The sequence below is a fragment of the Oncorhynchus tshawytscha genome, linkage group LG31 (genome assembly GCF_018296145.1).
Source record: "Oncorhynchus tshawytscha isolate Ot180627B linkage group LG31, Otsh_v2.0, whole genome shotgun sequence".
In the NCBI taxonomy this organism is placed as follows: domain Eukaryota; kingdom Metazoa; phylum Chordata; class Actinopteri; order Salmoniformes; family Salmonidae; genus Oncorhynchus; species Oncorhynchus tshawytscha.
The window spans coordinates 20486858-20503876 of record NC_056459.1 but is presented as its reverse complement, the minus strand read 5'-3'; the positions used below and the strand labels follow the sequence as shown (position 1 = coordinate 20503876).

The window sequence follows — 17019 nt, the reverse complement described above, 5'->3', positions numbered from 1 at the left end:
TCCGGTTTCCGAGCTGGTCACGGGTGCACCTTAGCCACACTCAAGGTACTAAACGATATCATAACCGCCATCAATAAAAGACAGTACTGTGCAGCCGTCTTCATCGACCTGGCCAAGGCTTTCGACTCTGTCAATCACAGTATTCTTTTTGGCAGACTTAACAGCCTTGGTTTCTCAAACGACTACCTCGCCTGGTTCACCAACTACTTCTCAGACAGAATTCAGTGTGTCAAATCGGGCTTGTTGTCCGGACCTCTGGCAGTCTCTATGGGGGTACCACAGGGTTCAATTCTCGGGCTGACTCTCTTCTCTGTATATATCAACGATGTTGCTCTTGCTGGGGGTGATTCCCTGATCCACCTCTACGCAGACGACACCATTCTGTATACATCTGGCCCTTCTTTGGACACTGTGTTAAATAACCTCCAAACGAGCTTCAATGCCATACAACATTCCTTCCGTGGTCTCCAACTGCTCTTAAACGCTAGTAAAACTAAATGCATGCTTTTCAACCGTTCGCTGCCCACACCCGCCCGCCCAACTAGCGTCACTACTCTGGACGGTTCTGACTGAATATGTGGACAACTACAAATACCTAGGTGTCTGGCTAGACTGTAAACTCTCCTTCCAGACTCATATTAAACATCTCCAATCCAAAATGAAATCCAGAATTGGCTTCCTATTTCACAACAAAGCCTCCACTCACACCGCCAAATATACCCTCGTAAAACTATACTACCGATCCTCGACTTCGGCGATGTCATTTACAAAATAGCTTCCAATACTCTACTCAGCAAACTGGATGCAGTCTATCACAGTGCCATCCGTTTTGTCACCAAAGCCCCTTATACCACCGACCACTGTGACCTGTATGCTCTAGTCGGCTGGCCCTCGATACATATTCGTCGCCAGACCCACTGGCTCCAGGTCATCTATAAGTCTATGCTAGGTAAAGCTATGCCTTATCTCAGCTCACTGGTCACGATAACAACACCCGCTCCAGCAGGTATATCTCACTGGTCATCCCCAAAGCCAACACCTCATTTGGCTGCCTTTCCTTCCAGTTCTCTGCTGCCAATGACTGGAACAAATTGCAAAAATCGCAGAAGCTGGAGACTTATATTTCCCTCACTAACTTTAAACATCAGATATCTGAGCAGCTAACCGATCGCTGCAGCTGTACGCTGCAGCCCATCTGTAAATAGCCCACCCAATCTACCTACCTCATCCCCATACTGTTTTTATTTACTTTTCTGCTCTTTTGTACACCAGTATTTCTACTTGCACATCATCATCTGCTCATCATCACTCCAGTGTTAATTTTCTAAACTGTAATTACTCTGCAACTATGGCCTATTTATTGCCTTACCTCCATTTTCACACACTGTATATAGACTTTCTTTTTTTTCTATTGTGTTATTGACTGTAAGCTTGTTTAAAATTAAATAAATAAATATTTGAAGGGTACCTACTTAAGGACTTCACAACACATTCATAATCCATACAGTTAACAACACATTCATAGACAGTACATTACCTAAATATCTTCAGTATGCAATCTGACTGTTATAAGGCCATGAGTTTGAATCAGGTTCATTCTCTCAGGTAAGACTGTAGACCCCCCCACACATGTACAGTATGTGTTCATAAAATACCTTGAAGCCATAGGTTCTGTTCAGAGAACCGTAGCGAGGTGTCCCTGGGTTCTCACAGGTAGTACGGGTCGGTTCTGAGAGAAGAAGACAAAGGAGAAAGTTTGTATAATATTATGTTAGAGACCTTTAAGTTAACTATGTACAGTATCTCTGGCTGGGGATGCAGCCTATGCAGGCACTTGAGACATACAGTCTGCCGTCCAAATGACACCCTATTCCCTTTATAATGCACTAACTTTGACCAGGGCCCATTGGACTTTGGTCAAAAGTAGTGCACTATATAGGGAATAGGGTGTCATTTGGGACACAGATACAGTAACAGCTATAGTTCCCATAATGATTCAACATAGCTTACCGCAGTCATACCCAGCCTAAAACAGAGGTGTATGTCATTGTGTGATTGCATGTGTGTGTGTGTGTGTGTGTGTGTGTGTGTGTGTGTGTGTGTGTGTGTGTGTGTGTGTGTGTGTGTGTGTGTGCGCGGTGTGTGTGCACGTCAGTGTGAGTGCTTGTGAAATTAATATCTCTCCATCATGCAGCTGCAGCGGTACTGTAACAAAACAACCAAACAGTAAGTGTCTTTAATATACTAGGCAGAATACCCAGTAGGGGGCAGTGTTGCTGCAGAGTTGCAGCAGCATCGGGCCCAGCTGTGTGGCTGTGTGGAGGGAAGCAGCATCATTAGGATGTAGAGGACATCCTCAGCCTGACGCATAGACCTGGATTCAATGCAGCCTCAGAAAATGACAGCAGCACACACCTCCACCACTGCCTGCCTAGCTAACCCACACAGCAACGTAACATAGCTAACACTATTGTGTCTGCCTCCTCTCTTCTGTATGAAAACGGAAATGCAGTCTGGGAAATTATTGTGCGAACGAAACATAATTAAGTGAAAACAATAGTTTGCGCCTGTCAAACGAGGCCTGTCTGTACAGAACCCGGTTTGGTTCAATTACATAAATACCGCCTCTCCCCACCCTCTCTCCCCACACTCAGACACACACACTCAGACTCAGTCACACATACAAATAACCCCCTCCCCTCCCTCTCCACTCCACACACTCACAGCAGGAACATCTCATCCCAAGCAATTCTCATCATCCTGAGAGGTCCGTCTTGGAATATATGGCATTTCATGAATACTACATATTTATGAAGACAGTATTTGTCCTACAATGTCTGTGCCTCTGTACCTTTGTGGATATTTGTACTCAAACAATATGTGTTGCATGTTGTGATGTGATAACATTATATGAGACTACTTTGTCATTGCCTTATCAGTTACAGTCAAGATGATCTTAAGGTAACTGTATGTCATAAGAATACCTTTTCAATATGACAACAGTTAAAGGGGCATTTTGAACCAATTAAAAACAACAACTGCAGATTGCCCCTTTAACCATATTTTGACAAAGGACTACATAGCACTGTCATACCAGATGACATAAACAGTCATGGCATCTGATGAACAGCATATGACAGCAGAATTGACACACACAGCCATGTCACAAACAATGTTTAGATCAGCTAGTTAGCTATGTTGAAAACTAGTCCAAATATTTCCCTCTACATTTCAGCATATAGTCACATCTTGTTGGCATATCAGTCTAATAATTGAGCCTCATTGATTTCAAGAGTCAAAAAGGGGGTGCTTATATTTGTCTTGTTTAACCTGTACAGAGTATAGTGAAATGGAAATGTATTTTTTGCATATCCCACTCCCCCTTAGACACCCTCGGAGAGTGGGGTCACAGCCAGGGATCAGTGACCCTGGAGGAATTAGTGTTAAGTGCCTTGCTCAAGGGCAGATTGACAGATTTCTTATCTCGTCGGCTCGGGGATTGGAATTAGCAACCTTCGGTCACTGGCCCGACTGTCTAAACACCAGCGCAATCCGGCACCCATAAATCACAGCCACCATAATGAGCTATACTGTATTTAAACTCAGGCTACCCTCAATGTTCATTTCTGTAGTACAATACACGGTTGCCCAGTACTAAACAGATAACAATTGACTTGTTGCTAATGGTCTAATGATCCAGTGACAAAAGGGGCCTATGACTTGAATATTCAATTAGTGAAATAAAGCCAATTATCAGCTAGTCATATCGATGTGTGAAGGGTGTCTCCTGTAGGGACCTGGATGAGGTGCTTAATCAGATAAGTATTCAGGAGAAGTCTCACAGACACTAAATAGATAATTACAGCAGGTAAGTTAAAGATGCCAGGAAAGGGAGGACATCAAACATATACTATATGATATGAGTGACAACTAGGGTTGCAACATGCTAGTAACTTTCTCAAAATTCAATAGTTTTGGAAGATTTCTGGAATCAGGATGGAACAAGCAGGAAATCTGGGAATATTCCAATGAGTATTTCCAGAAAAACCTGGGAATTGTGGTAAAGTTACTGGACTTTTGCAACCCTAGTGACAACAAAGCCCACGGGCTAGATTCCTGGACACAGATTAAGCCTACTCCTGGTCTAAAAAAGTCGAGGTTGTTGCCAATATATCCTCCAAACACCGGCTTCGAGAGCATTTTCACTTTATACAACGGGTAAATGGGAAATCATTTATGGTGTCATTTTGGTGTAACTTTCTCTACTCATCATTATTCAAGATAATTATTCACATGCTTGATGTAGTCATTGCATTCTATGCATATGGGACCAAATACTTAACTTTTTATTACTTTAATACACATGTAAGTGAATTTGTCCCAATACTTTAGGTCCCCTAAAATGGGGGGACTATGTACAAAAAGTGCTGTAATTAATAAACAGTTCACCCGATAAGGATGGAAATACCCTCTTATAAAGCTGACAGTCCACACTTTAGCCTCATAGTCATTGTATAATTTCAAATACAAAGTGCTGGAGAACAGAGCCCCAAAAAACAAAAATGTGTCACTGTCCCAATACTTTTGGAGCTCACTGTACATGCAGAAATACAGATATTAAAAGAAACAATTCTGAAAATCACCCTGCAATAGAGCATGCTGGGTAATATGATATATGGCTCTATGTAGATCCCTTCTTTGCCTTCCAAAGAATCATCAAAGAAACATTTCTTCCAAAAAGGGTTCTTCAGATCAAAAAATGGTTATTGGTAGGATCCTATCCCCCCACATAGAACTCTTTAGGAAAAAAAAATCTATGAGTAGACGCTACAGCTAGAAGTGAAACTAGACAATGGTATCAGCCAGCTGTGAAGGCTAGGGCCAGGAGAGTGTCACTAGTGTGCCCCTGATGTAACTGAATCCCCCTACAGCCATTCCTACACATTTCATATCTTGACAGGCTCCATTCTTCTCCCCCGTCAATACACTCTCTCCTCTCGGAGGGCACTAAAAGGAATGACCCTGCCTTTTCTGGAATACTCTTATCAATAAGAGATGTGTGTGGAGGTTAGGGCTGCAGCCATTATAGTGCACTACTTTGACAACGGCCCATAGGCTTCTGGTCAAAAGTAGTGCACTATATAGGGAATAATGTGCCATTTGGGACGTAGTCTTGGTATACCTCAGGTGGCCCAGTGTCAGAGGGAGGACATTGATTCCAGTTGTTTGACAGAGTTAAATAGTTTACAAGCTGTGCTTTAAGGCACGCAAAGAACGCTAGAAATAGGAAACAGAGATGATGTACTCTAGAGGAATAAAGAAAGGGGCAGAAAGGTTATGGGTGTGTATATACACTGAGCATACAAAACATATTGAGTATAGCATATAAAAAATGCAGTAATGACGCTTTGGGGCCAAGTATCACACATAGGACAGATGTACACCGAGTTGTATATGCTGTGCGACCCTCACGCTTTGTGGGACACGGGCACACACACACAGTAGATGCTTACCTATACAGCGAGGCTGGAATCCGCTCCAGGAGCCGTCGGCCTGGCACATGCGTGTAGTGGAGCCCACCGGGAGATAGGGGGCGGTACAGCTGAACAACACCTCTGACTGGTAGATGAAGCTGCGTCCCTCTCTGGAGCCATAGGCAGGCACACCAGGGTCCCCACAGAACTTGGCTACAACAACAGATCAAGAATAGGAGATCAAAATAAACATAAAAAAAACCACACAGGAGCAGTGTTACCGGCTTCTCCCCCGGCGCAGTGTTGATTCAACTTCAGAAAGAAGAGAGCGGGAATTAGACCAGAAAAATCACACAAGTAAAGTCACCGGGTTTTGCCCCTGTGCGGGTTCGCTCCTCCTGCCACAGTATCTCTTTGTATCTGCGATCCTGGCAGGTACCATGGGAGAAGAAGATGGAGTCTTACAGACCAGACAGACATGAATGACATCGACCCTCAAAGGGCTCAAAGCGGTCGTTGAGTGCTGACCATCTGTGGCTGTCCAGCAAACACTTGGTCTGTCCAGAAAGAATCCATAATTGATGTTGACGTCATGCTTGGCTGATACATTATAAATGTGCCAAGCAAGACTCCCTCTCTTACTGTCTGGGTACTAGGAGGACTACAAACTTGACTTTTTCTTGATGAATAATAGATACACTGTCAAGATATAAAAAAGAGAGGAAGAGGAAGAGAGAGCAGAGAGGGGTTTTGAGAGACCAGAGAGAGTAGACAGAGATGTAAAGAGAAGAAGAAGAAGTAGAAGAAGAGGAGGAAGAAGAGGAAGAATACAAATAAAAGTGTGCTCCCTACAAGTTTACAAAGTCACAGGCAGCCATACTTTATTTCATTCCCATAGCTGCTGCTGCACGTTGCTTCAGCGTTCTGAAGGGTGGGGTATTAAAACTACCTTGATGATTTACTGACCCTTTAACATGCTCTCCTCTTCACCCCTCCAGCCCTCTACATCCACCTCCCCTTCACCCCTCCAGCCCTCTACATCCTCCTCCCCTTCACCCCTCCAGCCCTCTACATCCTCCTCCCCTTCACCCCTCCAGCCCTCTACATCCTCCTCCCCTTCACCCCTCCAGCCCTCTACATCCTCCTCCCCTTCAACCCTCTAGCCCTCTACATCCTCATCCCCTTCACCCCTCCAGGCCTCTACATCCTCCTCCCCTTCACCCCTCCAGCCCTCTACATCCTCCTCCCCTTCACCCCTCCAGCCCTCTACATCCTCCTCCCCTTCACCCCTCCAGCCCTCTACATCCTCCTCCCCTTCACCCCTCCAGCCCTCTACATCCTCCTCCACTTCACCCCTCCAGCCCTCTACATCCTCCTCCCATTCACCCCTCCAGCCCTCTACATCCTCCTCCCCTTCACCCCTCCAGCCCTCTACATCCTCCTCCCCTTCACCCCTCCAGCCCTCTACATCCTCCTCCCCTTCACCCCTCCAGCCCTCTACATCCTCCTCCCCTTCACCCCTCCAGCCCTCTACATCCTCCTCCGCTTCAACCCTCTAGGCCTCTACATCCTCCTCCCCTTCACCCCTCCAGGCCTCTACATCCTCCTCCCCTTCACCCCTCCAAATCAAATCAAAATCAAATCAAATGTATTTATATAGCCCTTCGTACATCAGCTGATATCTCAAAGTGCTGTACAGAAACCCAGCCTAAAACCCCAAACAGCAAGCAATGCAGGTGTAGAAGCACGGTGGCTAGGAAAAACTCCCTAGAAAGGCCAAAACCTAGGAAGAAACCTAGAGAGGAACCAGGCTATGTGTGGTGGCCAGTCCTCTTCTGGCTGTGCCGGGTGGAGATTATAACAGAACATGGCCAAGATGTTCAAATGTTCATAAATGACCAGCATGGTCGTATAATAATAAGGCAGAACAGTTGAAACTGGAGCAGCAGCACGGTCAGATGGACTGGGGACAGCAAGGAGTCATCATGTCAGGTAGTCCTGGGGCATGGTCCTAGGGCTCAGGTCCTCCGAGAGAGAGAAAAAAAGAGAGAATTAGAGAGAGCATATGTGGGGTGGCCAGTCCTCTTCTGGCTGTGCCGGGTGGAGATTATAACAGAACATGGCCAAGATGTTCAAATGTTCATAAATGACCAGCATGGTCGTATAATAATAAGGCAGAACAGTTGAAACTGGAGCAGCAGCACAGCCAGGTGGACTGGGGACAGCAAGGAGTCATCATGTCAGGTAATCCTGGGGCATGGTCCTAGGGCTCAGGTCCTCCGAGAGAGAGAAGGAGAGAATTAGAGAACGCACACTTAGATTCACACAGGACACCGAATAGGACAGGAGAAGTACTCCAGATATAACAAACTGACCCTAGCCCCCCGACACATAAACTTCTGCAGCATAAATACTGGAGGCTGAGACAGGAGGGGTCAGGAGACACTGTGGACCCATCCGAGGACACCCCCGGACAGGGCCAAACAGGAAGGATATAACCCCACCCACTTTGCCAAAGCACAGCCCCCACACCACTAGAGGGATATCTTCAACCACCAACTTACCATCCTGAGACAGGGCCGAGTATAGCCCACAAAGATCTCCGCCATGGCACAACCCAAGGGGGGGCGCCAACCCAGACAGGATGACCACATCAGTGAATCAACCCACTCAGGTGACGCACCCCCTCCAGGGACGGCATGAGAGAGCCCCAGTAAGCCAATGACTCAGCCCCTGTAATAGGGTTAGAGGCAGAGAATCCCAGTGGAAAGAGGGGAACCGGCCAGGCAGAGACAGCAAGGGCGGTTCGTTGCTCCAGAGCCTTTCCGTTCACCTTCCCACTCCTGGGCCAGACTACACTCAATCATATGACCCACTGAAGAGATGAGTCTTCAGTAAAGACTTAAAGGTTGAGACCGAGTTTGCGTCTCTGACATGGGTAGGCAGACCGTTCCATAAAAATGGAGCTCTATAGGAGAAAGCCCTGCCTCCAGCTGTTTGCTTAGAAATTCTAGGGACAATTAGGAGGCCTGCGTCTTGTGACCGTAGCATACGTGTAGGTATGTACGGCAGGACCAAATCAGAGAGATAGGTAGGAGCAAGCCCATGTAATGCTTTGTAGGTTAGCAGTAAAACCTTGAAATCAGCCCTTGCTTTGACAGGAAGCCAGTGTAGAGAGGCTAGCACTGGAGTAATATGATCAAATTTTTTGGTTCTAGTCAGGATTCTAGCAGCCGTATTTAGCACCAACTGAAGTTTATTTAGTGCTTTATCCGGGTAGCCGGAAAGTAGAGCATTGCAGTAGTCTAACCTAGAAGTGACAAAAGCATGATTAATTTTTCTGCATCATTTTTGGACAGAAAGTTTCTGATTTTTGCAATGTTACGTAGATGGAAAAAAGCTGTCCTTGAAATGGTCTTGATATGTTCTTCAAAAGAGAGATCAGGGTCCAGAGTAATGCCGAGGTCCTTCACAGTTTTATTTGAGACGACTGTACAACCATTAAGATTAATTGTCAGATTCAACAGAAGATCTCTTTGTTTCTTGGGACCTAGAACAAGCATCTCTGTTTTGTCTGAGTTTAAAAGTAGAACGTTTGCAGCCATCCACTTCCTTATGTCTGAAACACATGCTTCTAGCAAGGGCAATTTTGGGGCTTCACCATGTTTCATTGAAATGTACAGCTGTGTGTCATCCGCATAGCAGTGAAAGTTAACATTATGTTTTCGAATAACATCCCCAAGAGGTAAAATATATAGTGAAAACAATAGTGGTCCTAAAACGGAACCTTGAGGAACACCGAAATTTACAGTTGATTTGTCAGAGGACAAACCATTCACAGAGACAAACTGATATCTTTCCGACAGATAAGATCTAAACCAGGCCAGAACTTGTCCGTGTAGACCAATTTGGGTTTCCAATCTCTCCAAAAGAATGTGGTGATCTAGCCCTCTACATCCTCCTCCCCTTCACCCCTCCAGCCCTCTACATCCTCCTCCCCTTCACCCCTCCAGCCCTCTACATCCTCCTCCCCTTCACCCCTCCAGCCCTCTACATCCTCCTCCCCTCCAGCCCTCTAGATCCTCCTCCTCTCCAGCCCTCTACATCCTCCTCCCCTTCACCCCTCCAGCCCTCTATATCCTCCTCCCCTTCAACCCTCCAGCCCTCTAGATCCTCCTCCCCTTCACCCCCTCCAGCCCTCGTACCCTCTACTTCCTCCTCCCCTTCACCCCCTCCACATCCTCCTCCCCTTCACCCACTCCACCCCTCCTACCCTCTACATCCTCCTCCCCTTCACCCCTCCACCCCTCTACATCCTCCTCCTCCTCACCCCCTCAACCCCTCCTCCGACTCTCGTTTGAAGCCCTGTCTGATGACCCACTGGGGCAGGCAGATAAGAACTCATTAATTATGTGCAGATTACTAATGATTACCCCCTCCGCTCTTCACTCTGTCATACGGAGACTGACAGATGGGTTGGAAGAGGCTGAGAGACAAGTAGGTAAACTAAACATGAAGGCGAGTGGGTGAATTATGATTCCCTGGGTGTCTTTCTGTATAGAAAATTCTCCAGGTGTAGAATTGATGGTTGGGTCTTCTGATGTTCAAATGTACTTTCCAAGGTCTCTGAGTTATGAACTTATAGGTGAATTATGATTCTCTGGCTTGTTGTATGCTAGAGACCGAATCCTCAATAGGTGTAAGGAATGATGGTTGAATCCTCTGATGTTCAAATGTGTCTTCTAAGGTTTCTGAGTCTGAGAGAAAAAAACAGTGGCATCGAAGTTAATTCCCCTGCATTATTTATAATTCCCTCTAACAACGGGACTGAAGCCTTGTCTCAGCAAGACTGAAACTTTTTTAAACAAAGGCTTTTCACAAATCCGCGATTGTAAACGCAGCAGACATTGTATCTTTTGAGCAGAGTTCCAAGGAGATGGCACTGGTTTGAGAAAATCTGCCAAAAATATATAACCACCTAATGTAGAGTGACTTGTTCTCCCTTCAGTTCTGTGTACGTGTGTGTGTGCATGTGTGTGTGTGATTGTATGTGTGTGGTTGTGTGTGTGTATGAGCGCGCGTTAGTGTGTGTCTGGACGTTTTGGATTGTGTATGAGGGTGATTGCTATATGTGTGTGTGCATGTGTGTGTGTGATTGTATGTGTGTGGTTGTGTGTGTGTATGAGCGCGCGTTAGTGTGTGTCTGGACGTTTTGGATTGTGTATGAGGGTGATTGCTATATGTGTGTGTGCATGTGTGTGTGTGATTGTATGTGTGTGGTTGTGTGTGTGTATGAGCGCGCGTTAGTGTGTGTCTGGACGTTTTGGATTGTGTATGAGGGTGATTGCTATATGTGTGTGTGCATGTGTGTGTGTGATTGTATGTGTGTGGTTGTGTGTGTGTATGAGCGCGCGTTAGTGTGTGTCTGGACGTTTTGGATTGTGTATGAGGGTGATTGCTATATGTGTGTGTGCGTGTGTGTGTGCATGTGTGTGTGTGATTGTATGTGTGTGGTTGTGTGTGTGTATGAGCGCGTTAGTGTGTGTCTGGACGTTTTGGATTGTGTATGAGGGTGATTGCTATATGTGTGTGTGCATGTGTGTCTTGATCATACGTTTTGGGATGATTCAGCAGCTGTCCACTTGTCTGTCATTGGGCATAGCTGCTCATCATGGTGGAATCCCTCCACTTCTTGCCTCCCATCACCTGCCCTTTAACAGGAGGCCTCTGCTTGGCTTTTCAATTCAATACCATGTTATCTGCAGTTCATCACAGTTCCCCTTCATTTTGGGTCAAATCAAAGTGATGGAAAATCGAGGGGCATTAATGCCCAAACGATTGAGGGTGACTGATGTCCCTACAACAGGGGGAAGTTCGTCAGACCAGACCAAGGACCTTATGAATGGCCGCTTCCACCTCTAATTCAGCTGTCAGCCAACCAACCAATGACACCAAGAACATTGGGATATGTTTTTGTTCCTCTACAGTGGAGAGCAAGGTGACAGTGTAACATTCATTCTGAAGCCATTTGTTTCAAATGCAGTGTCGGATACCAGATCACCTGCTTGAACGGAAAAACACAGAACTATAATCCAGCAGAGACACAACCTTTTTCAGTTGCACTTTAGTGTGCATTGCTGACTTAACAGGGTAACAAATTAAATCAAACTTCATTTGTCACATGCGCCAAATACAACAGGTACAGTGAAATGCTTATTTACAAGCCCTTAACCAACAGTGCAGTTCAAGAAGAGTTAAGAAAATATTTACCAAGTAGGCTAAAATAAAAAGTCATAATAAAAAGTAACTTAAGAAGAATAACGAGGCTATATACAGGGGGCCGAGTCAGAGTGCGAGTCAGTGTGCGGGGGGGGTACAGGTTAGTTGAGGTAATTTGTACATGTAGGTGGTGGTGAAGTGACTATGCATAGATAATAAACAACGAGTAGCAGCAGTGTCAGGTGGCGATTATATTAATTGTTCAGCAGTCTTATGGCTTGGAAGCTGTTGAGGAGCCTTTTGGTCCTAGACTTGGCGCTCCAGTACCGCTTGCCGTGCGGTAGCAGTGAAAACAGTCTATAACTTGGGTGACTGGAGTCTCTGACAATTCTATGGGCTTTCCCCTGACACCACCTATTGTACAGGTCCTGGATGGCAGGAAACTTGGCCCCAGTGATGCACTGGGCCATTCGCAAAACCCTCTGTAGCGCCTTACGGTCCGGGTAGCCCTTTGATTAGATGTTCAGGAGTCTTATGGCTTGGGGATAGATGCTGGTCAGAAGCCTCTTGGACCTAGACTTGGCACTCCAGTACCGCTTGCCGTGCGGTAGCAGAGAGAACAGTCTATGACTGGGGTGGCTGAAGTCTTTGACAATTTTTAGGGCCTTCCTCTGACACCGCCTGGAATAGAGGTCCTGGATGGCAGGCAGCTTGGCCCTAGTGACGTGCTGGGCCGTACACACTACCCTCTGTAGGGCCTTGCGGTCGGAAGGCCGAGCAGTTGCCATACCAGGCAGTGATGCAACCCGTCAGGATGCTCTTGATGGTGCAGCTGTAAAAACTTTTGAGGATCTGAGAACTCATGACACATCTTTTCAGTCTCCTGGGGGGGAAAAGGTTTTCTCGTGCCCTCTTCACGACTGTCTTGGTGTGCTTGGATCATGTTCGTTTTTTGGTGAGATGGACGCCAAGGAACTTGAAGCTGTCAACCTGCTCCACTACAGCCCTGTCGATGAGAATGGGGGCATGCTCGATCCTCCTTTTCCTGTAGTCCACAATCATCGCCTTAGTCTTGATCATGTTGAGGGAGAGGTTGTTGTCCTTGCACCACACGGTCAGGTCCATGACCTCCTCCCTATTGGCTGTCTCATCGTTGTCGGTGATCAGGCCTACCACTGTTGTCTCATCAGCAAACGTAATGATGGTGTTGGAGTTGTGCCTGGCTGTGCAGTCATGAGTGAACAGGGAGTACAGGAGGGCACTGAGCACGCACCCCTGAGGGGCCCCCGTGTTGAGGATCAGAATGCCGGATGTGTTGTTACCTACCCTTACCACCTGGGGGCGGCCCGTCAGGAAGTCCAGTATCCAGATGCAAAGTGAGGTGTATAGTCCCAGGGTCCTTAGCATAGTGATGAGCTTTGAGGGCACTATGGTGTTGAACGCTGAGCTGTAGTTTTTGAATAACATTCTCAAATAGGTGTTCCTTTTGTCCAGGTGGGAAAGGACAGTGTGGAGTGTAATAGAGTTTGCATCATCTGTGGATCTGTTGGGGCGGTATGCAAATTGAGTGGGTCTAGGGTTTCTGGGATAATGGTGTTAATGTGAGCCATGACCAGCCTTTCAAAGCATTTCATGGCTACAGACGTGAGTGGTAAGGGTCAGTAGTCATTTAGGCAGGTTACCTTAGTGGTCTTGGGTGTTCGTGGAGGTCTGCTTGACACATGTTGGTATTACAGACTCAGACAGAGATAGGTTGGTCAGCACATGCTCGGAGTACAAGTCCTGGTAATCCATCTGGCCCAGCGGCCTTGTGAATGTTGACCTGTTTAAAGGTCTTACTCACATCGGCTGCGGAGAGCATGATCACACAGTCATCCAGAACAGCTGATGCTCTCATGCATGTTTCAGTGTTACTTGCCTCGAAGCGAGCATAGACGTTTTTTAGCTCATCTGGTAGGCGTGTGTCACTGGGCAGCTCTTGGCTGTGCTTCTCTTTGTAGTCTGTAATAGTTTGCAAGCCCTGCCACATCCGACGAGTGTCGGAGCCATTGTAGTAAGATTCGATCTTAGTCCTGCATTGACGCTTTGCCTGTGTGATGGTTCATCGGAGGGCATAGCGGGATTTCTTATAAGGGAGAGCTTTGTACACGTTTCTGTGTGTGGAGTAGAGGTGGTCTAGAATTTTTTTCCCTCTGGTTGCAGATTTAACATGCTGATAGAAATTTGGTGAAACTGATTTAAGTTTCCCTGCATTAAAATCCCCGGCCACTCGGAGCACCGTCTTTAGATGAGCTTTATCCTGTTTGCTTATGGCGGAATACAGCTTATTTAGTGTGGTTTTAGTGCCAGCCTCGCTCTGTGGTGATATGTAGACAGCTATGAAAAATACAGATGAAAACTTTCTAGGTAGATAGTGTGGTCTACAGCTTATGATGAGTAAAACCTTGAGACTTCCTTAGATATCATGCACCAGCTGTTTTTTACATAAATGCATAGGCCCCCACCACATGTCTTAACAGAGGCTGCTGTTCTGTCTTTCAGATAGAGTGTATAATCCGCCAGCTGTATGTTTTTAATGTCGTTGTTCAGCCACGACTCGGTGAAACATAATATATTACCGTTTTCAATGTCCCGTTTGTAGGATATACGTGCTTTCAGTTCGTCCCATTTATTTTCCAGCGCTAGAACGTTAGCTATCACAACAGAAGGCAAAGACAGGTTAGCCACTTGTCACCTGATCTTCGCAAGGCACCCTGATCTTTTGCCTCGAAATCTCAGTTTCCTTCTCCAGCGAATCATGTGGCAGCAACATTGTGTACAAAAGAAGTTACGAACAATGCAAAAAAACTAAAACAAAATAGCATGATTGGTTGAGAGCCGATAAGATGGCAGCCCTACCCTCCGGCGCCATCAAAAAACAACAGGGAAATAACACACTAACAACAGGGATATAACACTGTAACAAGAGGGAAATAACAGGGTAACGACAGGGAAATAACAGAAACAAGAGGGAAATAACACGGTAACAACAGGGATATAACACACTAACAACAGGGATATAACACAGTAATAAGATAGAAATATCAGGAATCAACAGGGAAAGAAGACAGTAACAACAGGGAAATAACACGGTAACAACAGGGATATAACACTGTAACAAGAGGGAAATAACAGGGTAACGACAGGGAAATAACAGAAACAAGAGGGAAATAACACGGTAACAACAGGGAAATAACACGATAATAAGAGGGAAATAACACGGTAATAAGAGGGAAATAACACGGTAACAACAGGGAAATAACACGGTAACAACAGGGAAATAACACGGTAACGACAGGGAAATAACACGGTAACAACAGGGAAATAACACGGTAACAACAGGGAAATAACACGGTAACAACAGGGAAATAACACGGTAATAAGATAGAAATATCAGGAATCAACAGGCAAAGAAGACAGTAACAAGAGGGAAATAACACGGTAACTAATAACATTTTATTGTCACATACACATGGTTAGCAGATGTTAATGCGAGTGTAGCGAAATGCTTGTGCTTCTAGTTCCGACAGTGCAGTAATATCTAACAAGAAATCGAACAATTCCCCAACAACTACCTAATACACACAAATCTAAAGGGGTGAATAAGAATATGTACATATAAATATATGGATGAGCGATGGCTGAGCGGCATAGGCAAGGTGCAGTAGATGGTATAAGGTACAGTATATACATATGAGGGAGTTGCAGTTGCGGTTGAGGGCGGTGCAGTTGCCGTACCATGCTGTGATACAGCCCGACAGGATGCTCTCGATTGTGCATCTGTAGAAGTTTAGCAGGGTTTTAACTGACAACACAAATTTCTTCAGCTTCCTGAGGTTGAAGAGGCGCTGTTGTGCCTTCTTCACCACACTGTCTGTGTGGGTGGACTATTTCAGTTTGTCTGTGATATGTACGCAGAGGAACTTAAAAAAACCTTCTCCACTGCTGTCCCTTTGATGTGGATAAGGGGGTGCTCCCTCTGCTGTTTCCTGAAGTCCATGATCATCTCCTTTGTTTTGTTGACGTTAAGTGAGAGGTTGTTTTCCTGACACCACACTCCGAGTGCCCTCACTTCCTCCCTGTAGGCTGTCTCGTTGTTGTTGGTAATCAAGCCCACTACTGTTGTGTCGTCTGCAAACTTCATGATTGAGTTGGAGGCGTGCATGGCCACGCAGTCGTGGGTGAACAGGGAGTACAGGGGGCTGAGCACGCACACCCTTGTGGGGCCCCAGTGTTGAGGGTCAGCGAAGTGGAGATGTTGATTCCTACTTTCACCACCTGGAAGCAGCACGTCAGAAAGTCCAGGACCCAATTGCACAGGGCGGGGTTGAGACCCAGGGCCTCCAGCTTGATGATGAGCTTGGAGGGTACTATGGTGTTGAATGCTGAGCTGTAGTCAATGAACAGCATTCTTACATAGGTATTCCTCTTGTCCAGATGGGTTAGGGCAGTGTGCAGTGTGATGGTGATTGCATCATCTGTGGACCTGTTGGTGCGGTATGCAAACTGAAGTGGGTCAAGGGTGGCCGGTAAGTTGGAGGTGATAAAATCCTTGACTAGTCTCGCAAAGCACTTCATGATGACAGAAGTGAGTGCTACGTGGCGATAGTCATTTAGTTCAGTTACCTTTGCCTTCTTGGGTATAGGAACAATTTTGGCCATCTTGAAGCATGTGGGGACAGCAGACTGGGATAACGATTGATTGAATGTGTCCGTATACACACCAGCCAGCTGGTCTGCGCATGCTCTGAGGACGCGGCTAGGGATGCCGTCTGGGCCAGCAGCCCTGCGAGGGTTTAAATGTCTTACTCATGTCGGCCATGGAGAAGGAAAGGGGCACAGTCCTTGTTAGCGGGAAATTTCTCGTTAACAACAGGAAAATAACACAGTAACAACAGGGAAATAACATGAAACAACATGGAAATAACAAGAAACAAGAGGGCAATAACACAGTAACAACAGGGAAATAACACAGTAACAACAGGGAAATAACAAGAAACAACAGGGAAATAACACAGAAACAACAGGGAAATAACACAGTAACAACAGGGAAATAACATGAAACAACATGGAAATAACAAGAAACAAGAGGGCAATAACACAGTAACAACAGGGAAATAACACAGAAACAACCGGGAAAAGACACGGTAACAACAGGGAAATAACACGGTAACAACAGGGATATAACACAGCAACAACAGGGAAATAACAGGGATATAACACTGTAACAACAGGGAAATAACACAGTAACACCAGGGAAATAACACAGCAACAACAGGGAAATAAC

The 17019-nt window shown here is 45.9% G+C and overlaps 1 protein-coding gene across 1 annotated transcript in view; it reads right to left on the bottom strand.

The window, feature by feature from the left end:
- Positions 1-17019, bottom strand: part of LOC121841470 (CUB and sushi domain-containing protein 3-like) — a 633380-nt gene that overhangs the window by 27336 nt on the left and 589025 nt on the right. The window contains exons 62-63 of the mRNA XM_042310031.1: positions 5514-5687; positions 1656-1729 (exon numbers count right to left, since the gene is read on the bottom strand). Of these exons, the coding sequence (XP_042165965.1) occupies positions 1656-1729; positions 5514-5687 (248 nt within the window). The remainder of the gene's footprint in view (positions 1-1655; positions 1730-5513; positions 5688-17019) is intronic.